The 27,143-nt window shown below is 37.7% G+C and overlaps 2 protein-coding genes across 3 annotated transcripts; one reads left to right on the plus strand and one right to left on the minus strand.

Annotated features, from left to right (window-relative positions):
* The first annotated feature begins 2,151 nt into the window (after positions 1-2,151).
* Positions 2,152-20,678, plus strand: LOC108682243. Its single transcript, XM_018171374.2, has 16 exons — positions 2,152-4,311; positions 4,967-5,120; positions 5,553-5,713; positions 6,136-6,349; positions 6,677-6,930; positions 7,237-7,436; positions 7,768-7,987; positions 8,312-8,396; positions 8,707-8,858; positions 9,492-9,619; positions 9,881-9,977; positions 11,607-11,757; positions 11,961-12,534; positions 15,144-15,315; positions 15,783-15,979; positions 16,786-20,678. The coding sequence occupies exons 1-16, from the start codon at positions 3,458-3,460 to the stop codon at positions 17,016-17,018; spliced, it is 3,846 nt and encodes a 1,281-aa protein (XP_018026863.1). The 5' UTR covers positions 2,152-3,457; the 3' UTR covers positions 17,019-20,678.
* Positions 20,679-20,858: 180 nt separating this feature from the next.
* LOC108682244 (exosome complex component RRP43-like) lies at positions 20,859-26,362 on the minus strand. Of its 2 annotated transcripts, none has more exons than XM_018171375.2 (8): positions 25,859-26,362; positions 24,568-24,673; positions 23,967-24,098; positions 23,106-23,213; positions 22,542-22,721; positions 21,639-21,686; positions 21,373-21,504; positions 20,859-20,998 (listed from the first exon to the last, which is right to left on the minus strand). In XM_018171375.2, the coding sequence occupies exons 1-8, from the start codon at positions 25,906-25,908 to the stop codon at positions 20,879-20,881; spliced, it is 876 nt and encodes a 291-aa protein (XP_018026864.1). In that variant the 5' UTR covers positions 25,909-26,362; the 3' UTR covers positions 20,859-20,878. The 2 variants fall into 2 exon arrangements, with proteins under 2 accessions (XP_018026864.1, XP_018026865.1); XM_018171376.2 differs by having other exon boundaries at positions 20,862-20,998; positions 21,397-21,504; positions 25,859-26,359.
* Between the last annotated feature and the right edge of the window lie 781 nt (positions 26,363-27,143).

Consider the following 27,143-nt stretch of genomic DNA (forward strand, 5'->3'; position numbering starts at 1 on the left):
TTACTTTATTATTCTGCCCTTTGTCTGTAAATTTAGGTTTTTAACTTCTGTGTGTGTGTTTTTTTATTAACTCCAAACTAATTTTCTGCATTTATCTGTGTTCTAGATTTATCAAACTGACGATGGAGCTGGTCTCCGAAACGTTTTTAAAAAGAATACGATATTATTATATTATTAGTGAAGATACTGACAATAAAGTAGTTCATTTCTTTGCCGCTGCTAGCGCTGGCATCTGTAATATGTGAAGCTTCTATGGGTAATTTTACTTCTATGGGTACAACTTCTATGATCAATTTGAATCATAAACATTTACCTAATGCAAGAAATTAGCAATCAACAATTCAAGGTTATTTTGTAAGTTTTGTAACAAGGAAAGACTACTTTAAATACGTATTGGCAACTTATGCTAAAAAAATGCACTGAAAATGCAAACAGCTGTGACAGAAGGTGCCAGAAAGCGCCATCGATTCATTTGTCATTTTTGATTTCAAATCGCATTCAGTTCTTTGGAATAGGAGCGTAAATTATAGTCTAAAACCTATTAAAAGTTTATGTTTCTACATGGATTTTGATGCTGTTAACATTTAAATACTTGAAAGTATCTCTGATGCAAGAAATACTGGCTAAATACATTTTAATTTAGAAATTAACATCAATCGAAATTACTGTTGTTCTGGGCTATGTTGGTTCTTGCGAACTGATTTTTGCATCCAGTCGCTTATATTGAAAATAAAATTGTTTAAGCAAGTATTTCTTGCATTAGAGATAATTCAAAGTTTGTTAATGTTAACAGCATTATAATCGATGCAGAAACGTATATTTTTTATATAGATATTAAAAATTTAGGCTCTTTGACTCGTATACTATGGGACTAAGGGTATAGGATTTCAAATGGATGCATGTGTTCAAATTCAAATAAGGCCCGCCCACGGCCAGTGTCAGCTGACACAGCAAACTGCCCCTTTCTTCAGAAGCAAGAAAGCTTTTGCCGGAGAAGGTTGTGTTGTTACAGTGTTACATGATCCGATCGGTCCATAAAGAAGTGTCGGTCGGTTCAAAATGACATAAGACCAGGACACCAGGTTCTTTTGAATAACCTATAGAATTGCACCATGTCCAATAGTACCTATATAATGTAATTTATATTCACCTATAGGCTATGAATGTAATTATTATTTTCCTTATGTTTTGGTATATTTATAAAAATATAAAAGAAAGTATACCATGTTTTTGATAGAAATGTATCAGAGACTACCTCTATTAGCACTTGAAACATTCAAAAATCTTCCCTAGTATGTAACATCATAACTGTCATCATTAACATGACGTGTAAATTTGAATGGTAATGGTACCTAGGTTCGTTTATAATTTAAATTTACCATTTAAAGACAATATAACATGAAAATTTGAATGCATAAATAATTTTTTATCAAAACTTAACTTAAACCTCCTTCATGAAAGCCACTAACTTTGCCAGAGCCAGTTGCCACAGCATGTCTCGTGTTGCGGTGTTGGAGGCCATCAATCAAAAGAAATTATCTACTTAGATAATTTCTACTTTGATAAATCTCTACTATGATAAATCTAGCAGAACTGAGCTCCAACTTTTTAGCACAATTGAGAAAGAATCTTGGTTATCATGTGGCAATCTAACTCTAGAAATTGGAATTTAGGCCAGTACTATTTGGTTTTTATTGACAAGGCCACAAGGGGCAAGTTAAGTGCAGGAGTGGCTAAGTGGCAACTTATGTGGCCACTTTAGTACTTTGATAGTATTTCAGATTGGAGGATTTCAGAATCCTGATATATTTTCAGACTTAAATCTTGTTTTAAAAATAACATTAAATTTATAATAAACTGGAATTATGAAAGTATATTGCCCTTTACTGCTTGAAGATATAATTTAGGTAAATTATTTTTTAATTTCTAGACTGGAGATAAATATGGTGTCCAAAATGTTTCTTTTAAAAATAAAATGAATTATACCATTATTAATTCTAAACTTAAGAAATATATATAATACATACTGTTATTGCAGCTTGGTACAATCAGCATCACTACATTTTTCTGGAAAATAAAATAAATTTCATGCCACTTTCTTTTCTAATTTTGAATCATTTGGTCTCAATATATATTCTTTGTTTCAGGATCTGATGGATTGGCACACACCTCTCATCACTCCTTCTGCAACACATCAACCGCAAGGAGTGGATAATGAAACAAGTCTCAACAATTAAGAATTTATATATGCATCAATTTTCTAGGCTGTCAATTTTTCAAGGGCTGTCATTTCTATCTAACAACAAAAATTTTATCATTGTTTATCATATTGGTAGATAAATGAGCATTTTGTTAGCTGGCATTCTTTGTTATTTTCTTGGCATCTAATGTCTTTCATAAAATTTTTGGATCATTCACAGGAAATAACATACAGACATTGGGAAAGCTTCAGTTTAACCCTTGTATTCTGTTGCAAGTCAAATAATCAGGTAGTTGTCTGATGTCCAAGAAGGTGTGTACAAGGAAGATGATGCTCAGACTGAATGTCTATGCTAGATGTGGTGTCATCTTTTCCTCTTTCTCATCATCGTAGTCTTAAGCTGTAGCACTGATGCCAAGTGTTTCTGTGATCTCCATAGCATATCTAAAGAATACTTCAATTTTTTGTTGTTTGCAATAATATTGATCAATTAACAAATCTTCCTGGACAATTGAATTAATTCCACCTATTGTTGAACTACCAGGTCAGCTATAAGAATATTAAATTGTCATATTTACCTCGAATGTTTCCTATAAATGCTAACTTCCTAATCTTGAAATAGTATTGATTTTGTTTCAAAATAAGAATTAAGGCTGTATCGATTATGGTTTACTTGAAAAGATTCCTTGTAGTGATGAAAATTTAGCAAATTTTCTGCAGTCTCATAGATATGCTGCTCTTAATTTAGATGCTTTAATAAGTTTGTAATTAATTACTGCAGGATATTGCTGAAGATCACTTATAGCTAAATCTTTAGATGCTTGTAGCTTGCTGCTTCTTGTATTTTACCTTGCCTGTAACTGCTGCCTTTACCATTGTCCATCCTTTGCAATCCTGCCAAATTGTTTACAATTAATTAGCTAGAAGTGCTCTGAATTTGTCATTCTATCAATTAGAAATTGGTCTAGTCCATTAAATGATTAAACGTTTCAAATTAATTATAATAAGCAGATCTATTGTAATCATTTAAAATTAAAGCTGCTTGTACTTACATCTTAGAACATTGCTTCCTGAATAGATTTTCTCCTTAAACCATAATTCCAATCTTACGACTACGTATGATTCTATGTGTAACTTTACATCTTAAGAGGCTTGAATCTAGTCATTTTGTAATATCAATAAGTTACGTAATAGTTCATTTTTGAGCAATATATTCAGATGCTGATGCCTATTCATCTCGTGTAAACTACTTATGCAATGGAGAAGCAATCTATGTATCGGTCTGACAACCCTGGTAAAATTTCCCACAAGGGTGAGTACAAAGTACAGTTCACGGATGCATCTGAGTACTACAAAGGCCGAAATAGTACAATATTAGGCAAACCTCCTGAGATTCCTCGCTCCTCTAGCTCTAGTCTTAAGTACAATGGGCGCCCATATAGCAGTACAAGTAGTTCAATAGGTAATCTTAACTCTTGCTACACTAGCTCCTTAAATACTAAGCATTCTAAGGGCAGCAGTGCCTCTAACACATGTAAGGCTGATACGTTTGGAAGCACAACATCTCTGGACCGACGTCGTTGTGGGTCATCGCGGCGTCGTCAGCTAGAGTGTACACTACAGCCCATCACTGACGTGACAAGGAGTGAGTCATTAGTTGAGTACAAGCGGCAAGACAGTTCACCTGGTGATCCCTCGCACCATGTAGGTGGCAGCAGGAGGAAGCGGGAGCTTTTGGACTCCTCTGAGAAAAAGTCCAAGATTCGAAGTCTGTATACTGGAAGCTCCTCCCGCAGCATTTCAGGGGACAGGTCGTGTATGGGCAGCCGATACAAGACTCGTGGAAGTGATGACATCAAAACGCTCCAGCAGAACAATGAGAGACCAGATGACTGGATAATGAAAGTCAAGCGCGCAGCCTCTCGCAGCCCAATTAGAAAAAATGAAAAGTCTCACAACAATCGTGCTACAATACACGAAAAAGAGAACAATAAGGGCCAAGAAAGAGCTAGTCGCTATACCTCTGAAAGACGCTTCAGAGAACGTGGACGTAGCCTCAAAAGACTTGGTTCATCAGGCCCCATCCCATCTGACCAGTGCAACAATAATCTGTGAGTTTACTCTTCCTTGATACCCGTCTATTGAATAATATCATTGTGGAATGCCTGTACATTTATGTTTTATTCATTTAATTTTTCATTTGGATCTAAAATTTTAGCTAGTTTCCTGCAAGTTTCTCACATATTTTTGCAGAAAGTTCTTCTAATAAATCTGAATGAAGGGAAAATTAGTCTTGTATTTAAATAAGATTAAATAATAACATGAAAGAAATTTCATCTATTTCTCTGATGTGATTCAAGTTTTCATTTAAAATATTTTTGCATGTTACTATAAATTTTGAGACTTGAAGGGTTACTATCTTGGGTTTTTAATGGATATTTCTCAATGAACTGAATATAAAAGCTGAGAGAAGCCTCAATTGCTTAAAAGGCCTAGATATCACTCAAGACTGGAAATTTGATTCGATAAATTTCCCAGAAGTAAGTGAATAGACTTGTTAGTAGACACAATACATTAAAGCAATAAGACTAGATTACATAATTTACATTCGATGCTAAGATTCCTGTTGCAGTTTTGGATACTTTCTAGAGTACTTCGATTATTTTTGATGCCATCATAAAATATATGCCATGACATCATGATTTAGTCGAACGTAAACTTTCTTCCTTTTGTATCGTACATTAATTTATTTTTCAAATATTCCAGGGATGAGGTATGGAGCTTTGAGCCTGGCGTGATGTGGTCGCGCACGCTGTCGAACCGACGCATTGGCTATCTTCTCTTCAACTGCAGTAACCTGGATACGCCTCCAGCTGACTCGTATCCGGCAAAATTCAACATGACCTACAAATTTTCTCCAGTCAGTTATGCCTTCCTTTCATCGATTGTTAAATAGGGCTCTGTATCTAATAATTTAATAGTTGCTCAGTTGCTGTAATACTCGTTTGTAAAATTCATAAAAACAATCGTCCAAACTTGGTTGTTCACAAATCAGTTGTGCTCAAAAGTAGAGAATAGGGCAAATTCCATGAAATCAATATGTTAAATTTAACCCAATACTAAATTAAATTACATTTATTTTATTATGAATTGATTCTTTACACCTAGTTTGTAAATCAGGTGCGTATTATCAGCTAGTTGCTCTGAAGTGAAGCCTTCACAAAAAGCTTTTTCATTATTGCTATTTTGATTTCTATAAACTACGATGGTCTGCTATGTTATTTCCAGTCTGCTCGGGTTATATTGGCCTAAATTTATGTTATTGATCTTCATTTGGGCTCTAATGTTACAGCAAGCTGAGTCGAAGTTGATACGGTTGGTGTTGGAGGCTCACGGCTTCACTGAAGTGAACAGCAGCAGCAGTCGCTTCAACCTCTACTGGAGCAGTGCTCACTTCAACCCCAATGAGATCAGGAACTTGCAGGACTGGCAGAAAGTCAACCACTTCCCACGGTCAGTAGGCTGTTGAATCCTTGAGCTGTGAAAACGTGCTTCAATTAGTGCTAAGAGAATTATTATATTTTTCGTTACTTGTTACCTTTTAGTCAATCATTCATGATATTTCTGTAAAACTTGTTTCATTTTTAAATACGAATTTATTTCCGGCCATGTTCCTAACTGCTTAACAATTGAACATTTATGGCATTCCGAATTCCTTCTATAAAACGTTTTGTTGAACATGCAACATGAAGCTTCTTATCAGTTGCATACTTTTTACTTTGGTGATGTTAGCTGTATTGAAGATTCAATAAGCTGTTTCCAAGTTGAGGGTGAATAATTGTCCATTAATATTTGTAGTTATATGTAGTGCAATAAAGAATAGAATTCTTCATGAAGTTTCCATCCACTTATCCAACTTCTCCATTCTTACGCAGGTCTTCGGAACTAACGCGCAAAGACCGCCTCTACCTGAACATCAAGCGCATGCAGCGTCAGTTCGGCATCAAGCTCTTCGACTTCATCCCTACGAGCTTCGTTCTGCCCACGGAGCACCGCGAGTTCTGCGAGACGCACCTCCGTGAACGCGGCACTTGGATTGTCAAGCCTGTCGCGTCTTCTCAGGGCAAAGGCATTTACCTGGTTTCTCAGGTACAGCTGCTCATATTTAATAACATTATCTTAACCTTAGCCAAAGACTAATGACTTTTTTTATGAGGATTTTTGTAATGCGTATTTCTTACAGGCTGCAAGCAATCTTGTGGCTTAGTGTTTGTTAGAGATTTTAACTTGGCAATCTTGTGGCTTTGTGTTTGTTAGAGATTTTAACTTTATTGATGTCGAAATTTTTGGTTTACATTTCAACAATGATCTAAGGTTCTATAAAATAATATTCCTAGTTACCCGAGTATTGAAGAAAACCTACTTGAATTTCTGATTCCCTGAATGCCACTGAATATTGTACGATTTTCTCTACAGGTCGACCAAGTGTCGCCCGACGAATCGTCTCTAGTGAGTCGCTACATTGAGTCACCGCTGCTGGTGAATGGCTTCAAGTGCGACCTGCGCCTCTATGTTGCTGTGACCTCGCTGGATCCACTGCTCGTGTACATGTTTGAGGAGGGCCTTGTGAGGCTTGCCACTGTTAAATATCAGCACAAGAAGAACCTCTGGAACCCTTGCATCCATCTCACAAATTACTCCGTCAACAAATTCCATTCTAACTATGTGCAGTGAGTTCAATTCCTGTCTTCTTGTGTACTGTAAATTTATTAAAGACCCCACATCACAAGAGCCCGAGTTAGTTCATTTATAATTGAAAACATTCAGCAGTAAATGGATATTCGTATCAGAAAGTTTTTCATTATTTATAGAATTTTGCTATAAGACTTGTTGCTATTCCATATGCTGCTCCACATTAAATGTTGTCCATGTGCTGTGTAAATTTTTAGTGTTGATTTTTAATCGTCACATTCCTTTTGTATTAAAAGTTTCAATTCCCCCCAACCTCATTTTATGTTTGTGTGCTCGCTGTGCAGTAACCAAGATGCTGAAGTGGACGACGAGGGCAGCAAGTGGTCACTGAGCGCGTTCTTACGGCACCTGCGCGGGCGCGGCATCGACACCGCGGCGCTCATGCGCAGCGTCGAGGACGTCGTCATCAAGTCCCTCCTCGCCGCCGCCTACCAGATGAACACCGCCGCTGTCATGTTCATGCCGCACCCACGAAATTGTTTCGGTAGCTTGCATTCTACTTACGGTCTTTTCTCTACAATTGCTTCTCCGCTTTACTATTTTTGTTTTCTCAATTCTTGGTACATTTTCGTTATTGAATTGGTGAATTTTCATGATTTTAATCATGGTACAATTTCATGATTATTTTTAGATGGAAATTTTTCGAGCTTCATTTTGGTTCAAGAAGGTTTGGTTGGTTTTTCACATTTCTGAAAAAGTTATTGTTTGTTCACACAGTTCAGTTTTTCTGCAAGTTACTCTGCTTTGATCACCGAAAACTTTATATTCAAGTGTTTTTCTGTCCTGCTTGAATTTTATCATATATCTTTTTCCAGAACTCTATGGGTTTGACATCCTCATCGACGAGCAGCTAAAGCCGTGGGTGCTGGAGGTCAATCTCTCCCCATCTCTGAACATTGACCAGCCTCTTGACCTCAAAATTAAGTCCTCAATGCTGGCGGATCTTTTCTCCTTGGCGGGCATTCTGATCTGCAACCCAAGCACCTCCCGTCTCTCCACCAGGCCATCAATGAACCGCAAGCTCCCCAGCCTTAGGTGCTCGATCACTTTAAGTATATATATGATGCAATTGCTCGTCCTTCTCTGACTTCATTTTGCTCGTCCTACGGAGCTTGACCTACTCCAATAAAATATAATTCATCTGTGTTGTCCGAATCAAACGGTTTTGTTTTGTGTCTATGTGTATGCATTTTAGTTAACTTCTCATGTTGATTATATTTTAATGATTAAACTTTTTGAGAAGTGCGGTAGACATTATTGTTGAATTGCTTCCAGAATTGTCGGGAATTTTTTTACATTTGAATTTGGTGACCCACGTGATGAGGCATGACTTTTTCATTAATCATCTGCATTTGTTAGGCATTCAACTGAGACCTACGAGCGTCAGGCTGGCCGCTCAGGTGCACCTGCTTCGTCCCTGGAGGAGCTGCGGTTGCTGCGTCAGGTATCCTTGATACGCTCAAGTAACGCGGTATCAGAGTTTGTTACTTGATGCGCAGGGTGTGATCATTCTTCGTAGTATGTATGAGACTATTGAACTTTGAGAGAATAATTATAGCAGTTAAATTCTCTCTAAAGGACAAAATAATTTCTTGTCTTTCATGCTGGTAGATCGTGTCTTCAAACAAGTATTGAGTCATGTTCTGAGCTTCGTAATTGAATTGATTTCCCTGCTGTTATTTTACAATGGTAATATTGTTCCTAAAATATTAATATTATCATACCTATTTGATTGATATGCAAATTATCCCCAGGTGATGGAGGAGCAGCAGCGCAGGGGAGGCTGGGCACGTATCTTCCCCACACCGGACAGTTGGAGCAGCTACGGGGGACTGCAAGAATACGACAGTCCCCTCAACCTGATGCTGCACACGCACCTCTACCCTCATGTACAGCGCAACACCAGGTGCGTTGCTTACTACAGTCCCCTCAACCTGATGCTGCACACGCACCTCTACCCTCAATCTACCCTCACGTGCAGCGCAACACCAGGTGCGTTGCTTACTACAGTCCCCTCAACCTGATGCTGCACACGCACCTCTACCCTCACGTGCAGCGCTACACCAGGTGCGTTGCTTAACATTGCTAGTCACGCTTCTTTATAGCATTTTCTCGTAAAGTAGCATTTATTGTGTCAAATATCCAAAAATATAATGTTTTCGTGTAAGAAAGTAGTTGAAATTAATAAGAATGGCCTGAATCAAACGTACTATTAACTGTAAATATGTATGGAACTGGTAACTTGCTAGTGGATCCCGTCTTTCGTTGAACTTCACTCATGATAAAAGGAGTCAAGCACAGGCAATATGAGAGGTGTGGGTAAATTTCACCATTGAAAAAGATCTTGAGGTACTGCTACTCTCGTCGGAACTAGTAATAGTAGGATCGTGCTCCTGCTCATCCGACATATCATTTGATAGCTAAATAAAACTTTAGCACTGTTCGGCTAATGCAGAATCCTACATTCTTGTTAGGTCTCCCTTCACTTTTCACCTTGACCGATACAACAATGTGAATTATAACCTGTGTTATGTTCCAGGCTGCGCGTGGTGAGGTGCAGCAGCGTGAGTACGAGTTCGGGTCTGGCCAGCTCCCTGGAGCGCCTCACGTGCTATGAGCGACCTCTGCCCAAAGGCCTTGCCTTTATTAAGGATAAACTCGGCATCGGTATGAACTTGAAAATATTTCCAAGATTTCTTGTATTAATTATTGAATCCTTGTGTTATTGCTTCATTGCAAAAAGATTTGCATCTATCAGTATTCAGTAAATTATTTCAATCATTATTTATACCTAGCAAATGCTCAAGTCTCTTGCAGGTCATAGAATTGTTGTAGCTAATGTACACTGCCAGTCTGAATTGGTTTTCATTTTCAGAAGAAAAGTACGATTTCTTTATTTTTTTATTCTTTCAACATTTATTTGATCAGGAAAATCTCATGAGGAACAAGAGCAGCGCAGCCCTCAGGACGCTCACGCCGTGAAGCAGAACCTGCTGGAGGCACTCGACAACGGCCTCAAACTGAGGTGCTCATAATTATTAATTCTTATTCACTGCTCAAGGATTACTCTGAACGATACACTTCCTTCCCCCATTTGATTGTGCAGGTTTATATGTCTTCTCAGTTGAGTTGTAGTTTGAGAAACTAGTTTTGAGATACATGAAGAGGAGGTTCTCAAGCGCCTGGTCTCCCTGAATCCCAACAAGTCATCTGGATCAGACGGTTTCCACCCTAGGTTGCTCAACGAATTAGCAACCGTCCTGGCCGGCCCTTTAACAGTATTCTTTCGAAANAACACGACGATGGGTAGCACACGTCACAGCTCCTCCTGAAGCGGCCGCAATTTGTCGTTGAAAATGACATGCCGAGAAGTGCCCGCGTTCCGCGAGATCCATGGCTACGGTGCCGAAACTTGCTTATCGTAACTTTCCTGTTTAGATGTAACTATAGCGCAGTCTCTGCTGAATAAGTTGGTGCGTTAATCGATTTTTTCTTTCATTTATGGTGAGACTGAAATATTTAATTAAGTGAAAGCTGTCTCTTATACACATCTAGATGTGTATAAGAGACAGCATGTGGAACAGCCTTCCTGAAGATATTGTTGACGCTCCGAGTATGAACGCGTTCAAGAACAGACTAGACAAGGCCATGCATGAGCATATGTTTAGTCTTAAAATGCCTTGTACCCTACGGAAGAACTGATATCTTGAAGCGATTTTTAATCTACCGTCCGTTGAAAAGATCTGATCAAAAGGCCTGTCTAGTCAAGAAAAGTACAAGAATCGGCGACAGGCCTATCCAGGCCTATTCTTTAATGCCGAAGATACTATACTATACTACTACTATACTATACTATATTAAGGCTTGTTGCATCACAAACACAATCGTCCTGACGCCTTTTCTCATTGGTGGGCATCAATCAGAAGCTATAACCAAAGAATTTACTGGGAAACCTACAATTTGTATTCTTTGACTGCGTGTCTTGGTGGATTGTGATACCAGGGTTGGCGATTTTTTTGATTTTTTTTTAAAAATCAAAAAAATCAAAAATCAATGATTTTTTTGATTTTTTCATGATTTTATTTATTTATTTGATTTTTTTGATTTTTTCAACTTTTTTGTCTTTTTGAAGTGTTGTTTTTTATGTTGCAATTAGCCTACTAACAATAACAGTATATGGACTGTCTCTTATACACATCTAGATGTGTATAAGAGACAGGCTCTGTACCAAAAACATTCAATTTATTGGAACCTAATACACACTAAAGGCAACAAGTTTATATACCAATTTGTCATTTATAGTACATTTATACTAAACCATGAATAACAATACCTCAATATAAATTAAAGACTGCCACTCAATATATTTAAATATATGAAAAAAAAAAAAAAAAAAAAAAACATCGAAAAAATCAAAAAAATCATGATTTTTTTATAAAAAAATCAAGTGATTTAATAACATGATTTAATCATTTTGATTTAATCATTGCCAACCCTGTGTGATACCGATTTTCATTGTTAGACATTCATTTTTCACTCGCTATATTGTTAACAAAAGGATTCCCATGCACACATGACAGTCATCCTTACATATCAGAACAAGAGACATAGATTTTTTTTGCCAACTAATTTATTTCAAGTTTGATGTTCTCAGCAAGTACCAGGCCCGCATGGCGTTCAGCGTGTACCTGCAGCACGTGCAGCGGCGCCTCATGATCGGGTGCGACGAGGAGAACCAGACCGACCTCGTGTACCGCTTCCTGCGATCTGCGTCTCGCACGCTGCATCTCCCCATCTCCGTCCAGGCTTGTGGCCTTTTCTTCTCTTCAATGAAATTATCCTGCTAACTTCCGTATTTTTGTGACAACAATATATATAAACTTTACATTAAATTTGTATCAGTTTAATTGCTCCAAAAAGTAATCATATTGTGGACTTTTGTCAAGTAATTCAAGCCATGATGATCGTTTCATTTCAAGTTGTAACGTCCCCGAATGTATTCCAACAGTCTCCGAGCAAGAACTTACCTGAGGAAGCTCGTGCTGTGGTTATCTCGAAGCAGCTCGGGGATTTTATCATGGCTTATACCAAAGAAACACAAACTCACCACGACCCTCCGCCTCCCGCATCACGTCTGTCCGTTGACGCTGCAACGTCTAGGAGCTCAGTACCTGGTATCCCGTCCTCAACGGATGGAGAAGATGACTGCGAAACTTCCATGGCTGCAACTAGCGTGGCCTCGTCCATTGCAACGATTTCCTTGCCGTCCCACTCTAATGTCACGTATGCAAGCTGTGCCATGGTTTCTGAGTATTCTGACAAATCGGTGCGCTTTTCTACAACTGCTCATAAGACCATATCGCGCTTTCCTTCTACGTCTTCTTTCAGCGATGTGACTCCTTCTGACGTCAATGACCCCCTGAACCCTTTACTTCCACCCCGCCGCAGCTCTGAGGCTGATGAAATGGTGGGATCTGTGAGCAGTTCTGGGTTTAGTGATACAGATCAGCCTGGAGACAACCCATCATCTGGCAGCACTTTGTTGCCTTCGCTTCTCATCAGCTCGGATCCTTCGTGTTCAGGTGCTCGATCGTGCCCTCGTGTGCTTCCTTCCACTTCACCTTCTCTGTTGCCTACAACTCAAGGAAGTCTTGCACTCACTGAAACAGGTTCTGACAGCACTGCACTCATGTCCACTAACTTTCCTGTCACTACTAACATCACCGTCAAGTCTTGTAACTCTTACATACCAAGTTCAGCAGATAGTGTACACCGTGATCCTAGCCATAGTAGATGCAGCGTCGCTGAAGATAATCTTGTGTCCAATTTCTTGCAAAGTACTCCTTATTCCGTTAAAACTTCTTTGAAAAGTGAACATTGGAAAGCTCCCGAGTGCAATAATCGCTCTGACGCACAGAATGTACTTTCATCCGATTTAAATGTATCTGTCATGACTGCCTCCAACGACTCATTTTCTTCAATTACGACCTCTGGCGTTACTGGTTCTCTTCTGTCGGCATCTTCAATCTCAAACTCTTCAATGACAAACTCGTTCTCATCATCTTCTGTGCCATTTGCGGACTCTTCTAATATTTCATATGCTGAGCAGCCATCAAATTTCTCTGGTGGGACTGTATTTTCAGTAAACGATCTAGAATCTGTGGATCGTCCATCAAACGATAGTAACAATGATGACAGATCTTTGCCCTCTCATGCCCGAAAAAGGGAAGAGAATTTTGACGAGTCAGAGATCCCTTCTATCTGCGTAGAGACTAGAGGTATCACTTCAAACACCACACATGACAGTTATGCTCAGAATACCAAGATGACCAGCCAATACACTAGCCCTTCACAGCCTGTCATGACGCAACCAACTTCTGTCTCGGTGGAAGACAGCTGTAGATATCCTGACTCAGCCTCTACTGCCGACAACGCTTCAAACATTGCACATGAATCGATGGAGCTACCGCATTCTGCCTCTAATATTAATACAGCGACGTCGCCTAACTTGAGTAGTGCTGCGCCATCCAGGTCTGGTGTCTCTTCAATACCGGGATATTCTGGCAGCATATTCGGTGCCTCATCTGCACGGCTGCGCTACCTAAAGACTCAGTCTCTTGATGCTACTTTAGATGACAGACACGGTCAGTTTAGCGTTTCGCCCTCCAGGAGCCACGTTCTGCTTGTCATGCTGCTTGCTCGCTCGTACCTTGATTATTTTATTCGGATCAGTGCTTCTCTGTAGTTGAATTTAGCCATGAGAATGTGTTTGTAGTTCATATAAATAAGCGCTCAATGCATTGTTATGTTACATATTGCATGTCAGTCACGATTACAGTTAAACTGAGAGTCTGCATCTGACGCAAAACATTGAATAAAAATGACCAAATGTAAATGTTTTAGATATACAAATTTTTTTTGTAAAGAAATGACCTGAATGTAAAAATTACCAAATTTTAAGTTTGTATAAATTTAACGGCGTAGATAGTTACATTTTATTCCCCTGTCGAGCGACCGCAGAAGAAAGGATTTCCAACTTTCAAATCAATAATCCAATCATTTTTTTTGCTAGTACCAGATATTTTTCAAATTCGCGCATCTCACGCCTTTTTAAGGAAGTTCGGTAGTCGTGAGACTTTTCTTGAGTAGAAGTTTTAGCAATACTTTTTATGGACGTACAGGGTTACATGTCGGGCACGATATCCTGACTTGAAACGACTTATTCTGTTCCACGTCTTACTTGATACATCATCACCCATCTCTTGCTTGTCGTTCTTGACTAATACTTTCGTATTTATTGTAGTTATTTTTATATGCTCACTCCATTAATTTATTATTAGCTTTAGATTTTAGTGTTTCTTCAAATAAATCCTCTTGTGAGGCTGAGGAATTTGTCCTCATATGTACCCGATGTACAAGTTGCCTGTTTAGTTTCATCCAGTAGAATGACTGAAATTTGTTAATAAAATTGTTGTTAGTCTTTAGTGATAAACGTCTAGGGTTCATTTAAATGATTTCTCCCTCGTCTGTTGACTGAGGATTATATTAGCACTTAGGAAAATGGATGAGTCACATTGTCCAAATAGTGACTTATTGTCTTACCCAGAGCAAGAACAGAGAGCGCTCGTAGCACTGATACGTTCTTGTGCCGGGCCAGCCTGGGCCAGGATGACTAACATATGAGAAAAAAAAAGTGTATCGTTATTTGGACAAAGTCTCACTCATTTTTGTGAGTGAATGCACGATTGTAGAATTAATGTAGGATGGCATAATATTGCATTTATTACTTCATACAACTTCCACTGACGACCAAAGATTACATTTCATATGCTACTTTTGTTTAATTAGTTAATAACCTACCATAATTCAAGTTATTAATGTTTGAAATGAATTTTGCGTGTTACAACATTCATTGTCAAGTTATAATACTTGAATTATTCTTGATAGACATTAAAAGTATTTTAGTATAATTGTGTTAGACCTATTTGATAGTTTGCAACTACACCAAAGTTTCAGTGGTTCTATCAATTATAATGATGTCTCAAGGTTATATGCTATTCAGGAATTAGTGGATGTGTTTTGTTTGTCGTAGGAGTGCATTTCATTTTAAGTTTACTGTATGACCACATTTCTGTTTTCAACTCCATTCAAAGCAGCTTTTGAAGTTCATGATGCCATCTCAATGCACTAGATGGCGATAGCTGCGTAGCGATGAGTAGCAGTGGCTGCAGCTGGCGCACGGCTGAGGACGACGGGGAGGACGTGCAACACGTCGCTGCCTGCAGCCAAGCTCCGCCTGCAGGACACCAGCAGCAGGACGTCGTCGCCATGGAGCTCTACCGGGCGTTCATGTCCGCTGCCAAGTGAGCGCTCCATGGCTTGCTGCCTACTCCTGGTTACTCTTTATGCTTCGAAAAAATATGTAAATTCCGAGTTACTCTCAAGCTCCTATTATGTTCGGGACGTCTTGTCTCGAAATTGAACCATATTTTGACAAGTCATCTCGTATTAAAGATAAAAATTTTCTAAATTTATGCTCAGGGAATCGTTGCGTTTCGAATAGAAAAAACGAACAAGTGTTTAGGGACGTTTAAAATTAAAAATTTATGAATATTTAACCATGTGTTCACAAATTTAGAGCATAGTATTGCATTAGAATAGATTATTCATGTGAAAAAAAATGTCAGTAATTTCTGCTGCTTTTATCTATCATGCTCCTTACATGTAAATTGATTCTACAGATCAGATTTCACAGTCGCCTTGTCAATCCCACAGTGCTATTGATTTAGCGTAGAGTTTCAAGAAATTTACCTCTCCTTGATGTGCGCAGAGAAACGGACTTGGAAGAAGTGCTGGCGCTGCAGACGAAGCTGCACAACTCAGCAGGGATGTTCCTGGACTCTGCAAGGCGCAGCGTGAACAGCAGCAGCAACAGAGCAGGCGGTGGCAGCAGCAGCAGACCGCGTACGCCCAACGCCTCCCCTCACGGCTCTCCTAGACGAGGTCGCAAGTCTCCCTCCATGCACGGTCAGTTCTTGGCAAGTTATTAATAAAGGAACACGAAATAGCGCCTCGATGAAGAATTTACCACTCTGTTCTTCCTGACAAATCGTTGCTAATGAAAAGGGTGACCAAAAATTTTTTTTTTAGGGAGCGCTATAAAAAAATTGAATCACGAGATTTGTGCAAGACTCTTGAATTAAAGGCCTTGCTTATTTCCATGAATAAACTGCTTGTAAGTAAAGTTTTTTCTAATAGTGTTAAAAGTAGATTAATGAGCTAAACTCAGTTTAACTCAGTTTAGAGCCACCTTCGTAGCTATTACATGATGGCAATTAAAGCACTAGCAGCCTGTGTCATGGAGCACTAGCAGCCAGTGCCATAGCAGCCAGTGTCATGGAGCACTAGCAGCCAGTGTCATGGAGCACTAGCAGCCAGTGTTTAAACCCGTATCTTCACGGGTGTTGGCATGGCAAACTTCTACAGCTTTTGAAGAACATGAAAAATTTTCAAGTTGAAATAGAAAAAGTCAAAAAGATCATTCAGAGACAAGAATCGTTCTCAGCTGAGGCGCTGATAAGTCAATGGCACATACCATTGACTTTTAATCGAAATTTTCCTGGGTTGTGCTATTTTTAGCAAAGTAGTTGGGATAGGGTTAGGTCACAAGCTAATATAAAGCAATTGATATAACGCCTCGCATCTTCTTTCACAATGACTTTGAGACTCCATAAAAAGTTAATAAATATAACTGTTATCTCGCGCCTTTATAGCTAGTCTTTGTAATCGAGCTTGATTTATTGAGCCGTAAAAATGTTTGAATGGATGTGCAGGAAGTCAGAGTCGCATGAGCGAACAGTCAGCACCAGTGACGAGCGAGGCTCAGGTTACCTCCTCCCTCGCTGTTCTGCCGGAACGTTCCTCCCTCACTACTTCATCCCTCCAAACCCTGACCACGACCACTGCCGCTACTGCCAAGACTCCTCCTCAGTCCTCTTCGTGCTGCCTCTTCGGCAATATTCTCAAAGCTAGCCTCAAAGGAACTAACACATCCTTCAATGTTTGAGGACTGTAGCCAATAGAATCATTCCTCCAGCATGCAAAGCTGGTCAAGCAAGCTAAAAAAGACAGAAATTTGGTAGCCATTCTGGATAATTTTCGCATCATTTTCTCTTGCTGTTCGTGTTGACAAAGCATTATCTGCGCAGTAGTGTTTGTCCACGTTGTCGAAAACTAGAACTAGCAGCGAAAACTAGCAGCAACTAATTTGTTTATTACTAATTTCCTTTCTTCTCGTGACTCGCTCAACATCGAATTAAGTATTAGATTTATTGGGATTGGAGCGCAGCTCCAATTGCTTTGAATTTACTTTTCTCTCATAGTGAGAGGTAGAAGCACAACTGCTCTGCGAATTCAATTGTTTTTATTGATTTATTATTCGCTTTGTTTCAAGTTTCTTCTTCACTTTATTATTTTATGTTAACTATTTTCCGTTGACCGCTCTGTTATTCTTTTCCTAGAAAGTTTTATTAACTTTGTGTTTGTATGGAGAACCATGAGTAGCTATAGCAGCATTTTAGGCAATTCCTACTTAGCTTTATTACTGTGATATGTCTCACGTGACTGGGTACCAGTTTGTTGTTTACCCATCCGCCTAATCTCGTATTTCATAGTTCTGAGTACCGCCTTGTGACAAGTTATCATTCTCGAAGACTATGACGTCGTTTGCTAGGAGTATGACGTTGGTTGAATCGTAATCGTTATCCAGTTTCAAGTCTGCCCAGCCTCGAGCCACACATTAGCTGCTGAGCCTACCATAGCGCCCTGTCATGTCAGAAATTCCTGCGCCTTTGCTGCTGCTTATCTTTTAACTCGCGGGTGCTCTGCATGAACATATCGCACGCAAGTTAGGATGAGAGAACTTTGTGCTAGTTTACATTCCCACTTTGAAATTAAATATTCGAAACGTTAAAAAAACTTTGGTACTGCTTAGTTCTTTGAGAGGAATTGTTGCATTGTCGCCCAATTTTGCAACTTCCATACTCATAATTTTAGTCAGAATCAACTCAGTCTCGAAACGACGATGAAAATCTACTAAGCAACTTTAATATGCCATCATAGATGCATGCAATAAGTAAATGTAATTCACTGCAGCAGTATATTATCCTATAAACTTTTCTGCTCATCAAATTTATGTAGAAAACCTTAGTGGCGCAACCTTCCGTTACAGCTTGCCGTCATCTGCTACCAGACTCGTGGCTGAGTATAGGGCTTGTTTACAACACTAAGATTGGTTCTTAAGCGTCCATGCTCCAGTAAGAGTTGCGTCCTTGAATGGAAAATAGAGAGTGGAATAGAATTTCATTCTAGTGCATGCGAATAATTTGTTTTGCTTCATAAATTAATTGATGAACTGTATAATCTTTCACAATTGTGGGCGAAACTTGTATTCCTATTAGAAAAAATATAATATAAGTGTTTATTACTAAATTAAAATCAATGATTTAGCCTCGTAATCTTGGAGGTGACTCGACATGTTAATAGTTTCAATATTAACGAGCTATATAATTCTTCGAAATTTTTTTTAACTTAGGATTTTTGAACATATTTTATTTTGCACTTGATTTTGTAACACTTCGTTTTCTTGATTCAATCGCCACTAATTTACCGAAGGGAATCTTTTTATTAGTTAATCTACAGATCATTTATATTGTAATAAGCTAATTTCAAAGCAACGTTCTATTCACAAATCAAAGTGGATTTTCTTATTGCAATCTTCAGGTCGTGGGCTGTGCTGGGAAACTAGCGTCGTGCGCGGTCTTCGGAAACCTCGGGCGTTTACGAATAGTAGCATTGAATTGTATTTTTTTTTTGTTTTAATGCTTCTTCTAGTAATTAACGAGATTCATCATGGATTATCCGAACTCGTATGTTGAAAATTATATTACTTAAATTTAAGTTTCACTTGAATTACCCGGCGCCAGCAACTTGAGTTGCTTGCCTCGGTAATCATTAGTGTGTACTTCTCTTCTGGTCAGGACTTGAAATAATCATGAGTGTGAACTACTCTTCTGGTCAGTATTCGAATTAATTCAACAAACTTAGTGTTTTAATTTTACTGTGATCTACGAACCTTTTCTAATTTAAGTTTTGGTATCCCAAGCATACTTCTTACGTGGAATTACTTTACTGCAGATGATGGAAGCAATCAATGACCTCTTGCAAATCAGATTGGCACCGAAGTAACTTGGTTCTTTTTTGTTAAATTTCACGCTTTATTACCACGGTATTTTGTTTTGAGCATCTAATCGTTGCAACGATGTATTTGGATTTTCCTCCGTCTAGGCTCTAAGCCGGCAGCTTTGATATGTAAGGTCCGTGCTATGCTAGGAATAACTGTAATGTAACGGAAGGCGGCTCTTCGATTTTTGTGTAGGGGAAGTTTCCAAACAGGTTTTTTTTTGTCACGTTGCCCCAAGAGAGGATGCTAAATGCGGCACATACATACTAGAATATATATACTACAAGGCTATGCCAAAGAATCGTGACAGACCTTTCTTTCATCAGCAGTCGTACCAGTGAAATAGATTCCGTGAAGCTTTAGTAACTTCTCGGGCTGCTTCACTTTATTGTAACAACGATTCTATTTCATAGATCTCGAATTAGATTTTGTCGCCATTTTTCATATTAGTCTTAGGTGATAAACTATGTCTTATTACTCTTATATGCCGTATTCATAAAGCGTTTAGAATTCTAGAATTTCTTAGTGAGTGGGTTTCACAAAACCCGTTCCGCATGTATTTCTGCTCGGATCTCTTCACTTCAACTTATCCTATGTATGGAAATTTCACAAGTCTTTTCTCATGGAGCTTTTACAACAATAGCATCGCACTTTCAACATTCCTGATGAACTGTAGCTTCATCTAAATAGGTTTAAATTTTTCTGATCTTTCAGTTCTCCTCTATTTACATTTCTTGAATCATTATTTTAACCATTTCATTCTTAGGTCCATCGAACAATCTCTGTCCTGGCGTCAACTTTCTTTTTCAAAATAACACCTCCGAGTCTCGCTCTAATAGTGGCATGTTGTCATGGTTTACAGTGAGATGGATTTCATTCATTCCTCTCCTATATGTCGCTAGAGAACTTGCACATTTTCCAATCTTTGCATGTACTATTATTGTGCGGCGTTTACAAGTGATGACATTCAATCCATTAAAAGGTCCGTTCTTTACTACGCAACTCTGCGGTGATCTATTGTGCTATGCAAATTAGTATCGTATCTATTGTTCATGTTCAAGAAGTCATAAAAATGACGGCTATTGATAGTTTTGTTCGCTCTAAGCGTATGATTGAGCTGCGAGTGATATAGTTCACGTTGAAAAGAATTGCATGCATGCATTAATGGGATACATTCAATCCATTAGAGAAGCCCAGCAATGTACAAGTTAGATTTCCTTGTCGATATGCTTCCAATGGGATAAAATTCATTTTTAATTCAGGCCTGTGCGTGTTAACAGCAACTGGTATCTAGGATTACCGTCCCAGAATGAATGATTCCTTCATCTTGAAGACAAACACGTTCCGCGTCAACGATTTTCTTTCAACTTCCTCCGCCTTACCAATAGGAAAGGATAAAATAATCTCCACTTCCCTCAATACTAGGATAGTAATATCCACCTGTAGCCAATGTATGCCTTCTCTAGTACGAATAAATATGTAGAATAGAAATTACTTTGCTTCACATACCTGCTACATAGACTTAATATGCAATTCGCCCAATTTATTTGTGATTGAATACGCTACTACGTTGGCGGAAACTGGAAACCCAGTTCTTGTGAAATACCTTCATGCGCTTGTTTCATTCCTCAGTTACACAATGTATGTTCGAACTGATGTGTTCATGGAGGGAAGATAAACACTCGTTATGGTTCCTTTCTATTTGCTGAAGCGTGCAGCTCAAGAGCTTCTTTCAGAGTCTCGTGGATGCCAGATAAACGCGACTGTGCTGTGCTAATAAAACCTTGTACTTTCCCGCTGCTCACCTGTGGAAAAGAAATGACTTCTTGGTGCCTGAAACTATACAACCATTGCGCAGAATTTCACAAAGCTTTACGCTGAACAGATACGCAACTTATTGCAATAAATCATGTCAAACTCACGCTACTGTCTTAGCGCTTACGGTTTAAATAGGAAATGAAAATCTTTCATGTTGAAAATAAGCACGTTGGCATAGATTTTAATTCGTGAATGAGGTCTACTTATAGTATAGCCTCATCTTTGGCGCAATGGCTGATCTAATTTTTTGTTTGATTAGATAATTGTCTGCACATTTACAAAATTTATGCCAACTGCCATTTTAATCATAACTTTGTAAGAAAATATGATGAACGATAAGTTTGCTGGCGCTTTTGCGTACAGCAGAAGGAAGCAAGACGCCCACCTGTCGACCACCTGTTTTTCTGATGCTGCAGACGTCGCCACTCTCCATGAGCACAACAGAAACCTCGCCACCACACTCCGCCTCATCTGCGGCACTAGGATCCAGCAGCTGTACATAAATCACTTGTTAATATTGCGACATAGTTAATTTAATTATTAAAGCCAAAAATTCTTGCGCAAGTGCCTTAATCTTTTAATTAAGTTATTAGAATTAGTTGAAATCAATACATTTACTAGTCTCACCTGTATGTCTGAATTATAAACTGCAAATGTGGTCGACATGGGACGTTCCTGTAAGATAAAAATTTTTTTTACTGTCACATCCGAGACTCAAATGAAATGATAAAAACAGCTACTTTTAAAATCGTACTGGTAATGGAAGAAATTGTATGCATTACTAATCAATGCTTCAGTTCCTTAGGAAATTTCTTCACTTCAATTATTAAAATTATAGCAAGCTAACCTTACCTACGAAAATTCAAAAAATATAAGTCAGTACTCGCTGCAGTGAGTGACAGAGCGCATTTTCTCGTCGACGAAAACTTGAGGTCACGGACGGACAGACAGACGGACATGGCGAGCACAATGGTGCATTTTTTCTATAAATGAGAAAATGTGCTAAAAACCTAAAGCTATGTTTTCGACAATTTTTCTCCCATACGTTTACAAAATTTATGTAAACTCGAATTGAACTTCATTCATAGCTACCATCGCAAATTAAGATACTCAATCTTAAGATACTCAAAAGAAGAGAACTTTCTCCTGACATGATTAGAGAGGAGGAACTACTTTTTGTTCGATTAAAGAATTTCGTCCTACTTCTACTTTATTATTATTATTATTTACTTTATTTACTATTATTAGTAAATACTTTATTATTACTACTTTATTTACTATTATTAATTTTTTTGACACCTGTATTGAACTATCAATCGTATGGAAATCTCGATAGAGTTTTTAATTAAACATTTTTAAACACTGTCAGGTTGGTTGCACGGTCTTTTTCGTTATCCGAGTGGTCAAAGAGGCGCATAGAAAGTTCTCTACTACTACTGGCAGCTAGGCGACGAATTGACAAAGGAAAAGATACAAACATTTATCAGTTCAACACTTCTATAGTCTGTCTATTAGCTTAAGCATAAGAACCTTGATTGTGAGCTTCTGCGTGTGTTTCTGTGAGAGCGACAGCGCCTCGGTGTCAGGGTCGATGTTGACGGTGGGCAGTGAGAGGTGCAGCAGAGCAGCCACCAAGCTCAACAAACTCGAGTCTATGAGGTTCCCGTCATAGTCCAGACATAATATATCGCAGTACAAGCACCACGCCCACTGCCGGCGACAAACAATTTGTTTAACAAAATGGTTAACGGAAATATTGTCACGTCTAAGATAAACAAAGCGGCCATGGGATATCACGTTTCAAGGTCTGATACGACTCAGATATTAGCGGCAGAAGTAATATATGCATATTATTTACATTTTTAAAACCAAAGACTCGATCTAAAGTCTAGCTGTTTTCATTCAAACAATGAATCTACTTGACTTGGACTTGAGTAGTGAGTTCATTTGAACTTTCAAGATAACTCAGTTGTGTAGGCAACAGTTAGTCAGATTGATTAATACCATAATGTGCACAGTCCGATTGCTGAAAACGTATTGAAAATTAATCGATCAAACAATCTACTGCTTTTTATCTTCATTATTCACACATACCTTATTAGGAACAACACACAGCTGCTCATAATCAATGATCTCATTGTTCTGCAGTAGCCGCTGCAGGAATTGACTTGTGCTGATGGCTTTCTCGCCAGGAGGTCCCGCCTGTTAGCAGTTGACAGGAAAAAATGTAGGCAAGTTTTGATCAAATTATATCGTCCACTTCATGATAAAATGAAATTAAAACTTCAATATAATGTACTAAAATTAGCACAATTTTAATATACATATGTCATGCTGGAATTATATCTTCAACAATACTATTGATACCGGTATACGGTATTCTTGTTTCGGCATACAGGATAATAAATATACATATATAAGCATTTTTACAAATTCAAATAACAGTATTTATGAAATGACACCTAAGGTTGGATAAACATGGGTAAAATACAAATCAAAAATGAATATCAAATTATTAAAATTTAAATTACTCAATATAACATCTCATTAGAATCAGAGGTAATCTATAGATGTTAGTGACCTACAAGAGTCAAAAATCCCATGCTGGGCATTCAAATCCGTGCACATTTTTTAAAAAATATTTATCAACAGTAAAAAGCTCAACCATTGTTATTTGCTTATTAACAATTATAGTCATAGTTAAATCTAAATTCATTAGGGTATAAAGGATTTTTTATTAAATTTGTAAGTCAGGTTACATTGGAAAAACAATATAGTCAATTTCAAAATAAATTTAGCAAAAAATATTAGATTGTGATTTATAGTGAAGCTGCAAATAAAATATATTGAATACAATCAATCATGCCTGGCTTAAAACTGCTTACAAAATAACTATATATATTATGGTAGAAGCTCTAAAAATGTGCACTCCATGAGAACATTATACAAACTTGCCTTAAATGTAGAGGAGCAGCAAGGGTAGAGCTCAACATTAGGAACAACGAAGCCTCGTGTGGGATGTTCAAGGGAGGGTCGGCAAAGCTCGGCTTTCACTCCACACACAATTGTTGTGTTGCCCAGGCGCACCTAGAAATTGCAAGTGGTATTAAGGATAAGTAGGCTTAAACTGTAATCTTGATCGTTGTGTAAGCACATCATGATAGAAAAAGACATCGTTTAGTTTACTATCAAAAACCTTTATGTTTTCAACAATAATTCATGTTTTTTGTCATCTTTGTGCTTATTAATGTAAAATAATGGGTGTAGAGAATTCTGTATTTAACACTACTGCTTGAATAAATATTATTTAGAGCAAGTACAGAAACAATTCTATATCAAAAGAAATATTATAGACACAAGGTATATAGCTTCATATGCATACCTATCCATTTAATTGCTGAGGATACCTAAGGTTTACCAAGTCTCAACTAGGGCAAAAGTATGAAAGTTTGAAACAAAATAAAATAACTCATCGCTAACATATTTTCAGTAGGCATTGCATATCAGACAAAAATAAACAATATACATAATTCATGTATGCAACATCATGTCTTACCGTGGCAGAACCTTCAGCTGTGCCAATGGACCCAACACGCACACTGATGGGACGAGCTGTGTTCCAGTCTCTGCCATCTGGCCTAGATGACTGGTCAACAAAACTTCTGTTGATGTGGATGAAATACAAAAAATATAGTGACTATAATAATTAGAGATTTAATCAATATTAAATAACCATTAATTTATCCCATAATACTGCTGATACAATGTCAGCATCAATTAATTGTTCAGATTTATAGTCAGGTTTCCTAACTTGGAATGTATTGAAGGTTACAAGCATCAAAAATAATATTCTGAAATACCCTTATCACTATAAACTTAAAATATATAAAACAAATATAAAAGGAAGTACTTGAATACTTTAATACAGCACTAATAGCAATCAAGTTTTAAAAGGGTAAAACTGTCTATTATAAATTGTTGATGAAAATTGATTGGTCATAAATTGAATTTTAATAATGTATCTAAGCAATGGATTGAATTTTATTGCACAAAAATTTCTGAAGAAACTTTTCCAGATAATTTTTTGAGTTGATGTTTTTACTCAATTTCAGTTAATTAACAAAATTTCTGATTCCTTTTGTGAGAAATGGATTGGCACCAACCATAATATGCCTCCTTCTAATGAAAAAATATAATATTAGCAGGAAATTCAACTTCTTTTATCCACATAGAAATTTTGCAAAGAATTTCAGTTCCTAAAATGTTCATGTCAAATTATGTTTATAAGACATACTATTGCCTTTCTTGAAGAGTTGCAAGATAGTTGAGTGCAGTAGCAAATTGTGTGCTTTGCACCAGTTTAAAGTCAATGCTGCATGGCTTTGCAATTTTTGCATACGTACATCTCTGCTATTTTGTACAACTCAAAAACAACTAAATGAATTACCAACCTAACTAGTGTTATGTTATATTACTATATCAAAAGTTTGCTAGTTATGTACAGTAGCAACACAGGGAATATTTGTCTAAAATAAAAAGACATGTAAACAAAATAACATTCCTTTATGAATGACAAAATAAATTTAAATTATCTCCGACAGAAACAGAAAATTTTTATTAGTTTTCAAAATTAGCCCTCAAGAATGAAAAATACATAAGGAATATGAAGTTACACACAATAATTTTACATGAATCAGGTTTTTGCTAACAATCCTCAGTACGTAGTCTGGATAACCAACAAATATTAAACCTTAATGTATGCAATCTAGAAGTGCATGCTGCAATGTGCCTTATCAGTAAAATTCCAACAAGGAAAAAAATTGAAATTTTCAGATCATAAAACTTACTTGAAATAGTTGGCTGGTTCTATAACCTCCCATGAATTAAGAGGAGCCATTTTTTTAGTGTTAATTTTTCTTTCTTTTCAAAACCTTTTCTTGTAAAGGTTACCTAGTAAAAATAGTAAAAAAATTTATTGGAAATTTCAATTTGGAAGCAAAGATAGAGTAAAGATAGCATAACTTTTTTCAAGCATGCAAAAAGTAGGTACCTATTGGGTGAAAATTATGATAAAAGTATGTTACACAGTGGTGTAGTGGCAAGAGCCATAAATGAGATGTAGGTACGTATAAATCAAGCAACTGATTACAAAAGCCATGAAGAGATTGTGGACCTGGTTAACTTAAAAGATTATGTTAGCATTCTAGGGGAATGCCAGTGAATAAGTATGATTTGGAGTTCAAGAATTAGTTTGTGTTTGAGAATGGCTGGGAGGATATAAATTTAACAAAGGCTGAGTGAAGTGTGAAATGGAGCAATTAAGGGGGGAGGGGGGGATTACCCTCTGGAAAAACTTTTTTGTTTACAGATGGATCATTCTGAAACTTCACACATATATGTAAAACTGCAAAAGAATCACATTTTGTTCATGTGATTTTTTCGGAAAAATTTATCTCCTTGTAGGGTTTTCAAGCTACAACATAGACGCATATCATTCGATGCATAAAAACCATACCAATCGAGTAACGAAGCCTGATTTTTTATTTTTGCCTTGGTTTTTTTACACACATTTTTCCATTTTTTTCATTTTCCTCATTTTCTTCAGATTTTCCTCTCTTCCCCCTCATTTTGAATCCAAACCATATACAAATCTAAAAAAGGGCTTCGTTACTCAATAGGTATAGTCTTTACAAATTGAATGGTATATGTCTCAACGCTGTAGCTTCAAAACTCTAGGAGGAGATAGGTTTTCCGTGACAATGAGTTAAACTTTTCAGGACAGCGCGACAAAGTCCCGCGCGCCTTGAAATAGTCACTCAATGTAGCATAGATACCAAACTACAGGCTTCTGTAGCTTCCTTCCACTCAAGGATGGTAGCAGCAACTTGCAGTACACCTCTCCGTATGAAGCGAGGAGGGTGACTGAGCCTTGATGCCAGATACAACCATATATCTAGTGTTGGCGAGCAAATTACCTCCCATCTATTTACTGAAGGAACTCCTCTCCTGCCCCCCTTTAAAGAGCAGCCGTGTACATATAAATTCACGTACCGTAAATGGGGTAACTTGGACCCCTTTTCATTTTCTTAACAAAAACCCCCAAAACTCAAATTATTTGACATAGAAAAATTT

This window comes from Hyalella azteca, unplaced genomic scaffold (genome assembly GCF_000764305.2).
Source record: "Hyalella azteca isolate HAZT.00-mixed unplaced genomic scaffold, Hazt_2.0.2 contig3013, whole genome shotgun sequence".
In the NCBI taxonomy this organism is placed as follows: Eukaryota; Metazoa; Arthropoda; class Malacostraca; order Amphipoda; family Hyalellidae; genus Hyalella; species Hyalella azteca.

Coding starts and splice junctions, on each gene's coding strand:
- LOC108682243 (XM_018171374.2), top strand. CDS start 3,458: ATGGAGAAGCAATCTATGTATCGGTCTGACAACCCTGGTAAAATTTCC. Junction 6,931..7,236: donor TTCCATTCTAACTATGTGCA/GTGAGTTCAATT, acceptor CTCGCTGTGCAG/TAACCAAGATGCTGAAGTGG. Junction 9,978..11,606: donor GACAACGGCCTCAAACTGAG/GTGCTCATAATT, acceptor TGATGTTCTCAG/CAAGTACCAGGCCCGCATGG.
- LOC108682244 (XM_018171375.2), bottom strand. CDS start 25,908: ATGGCTCCTCTTAATTCATGGGAGGTTATAGAACCAGCCAACTATTTC. Junction 24,099..24,567: donor CAGCTGAAGGTTCTGCCACG/GTAAGACATGAT, acceptor TGCAATTTCTAG/GTGCGCCTGGGCAACACAAC. Junction 22,722..23,105: donor TGTGTGTTGTTCCTAATAAG/GTATGTGTGAAT, acceptor TGTCGCCGGCAG/TGGGCGTGGTGCTTGTACTG.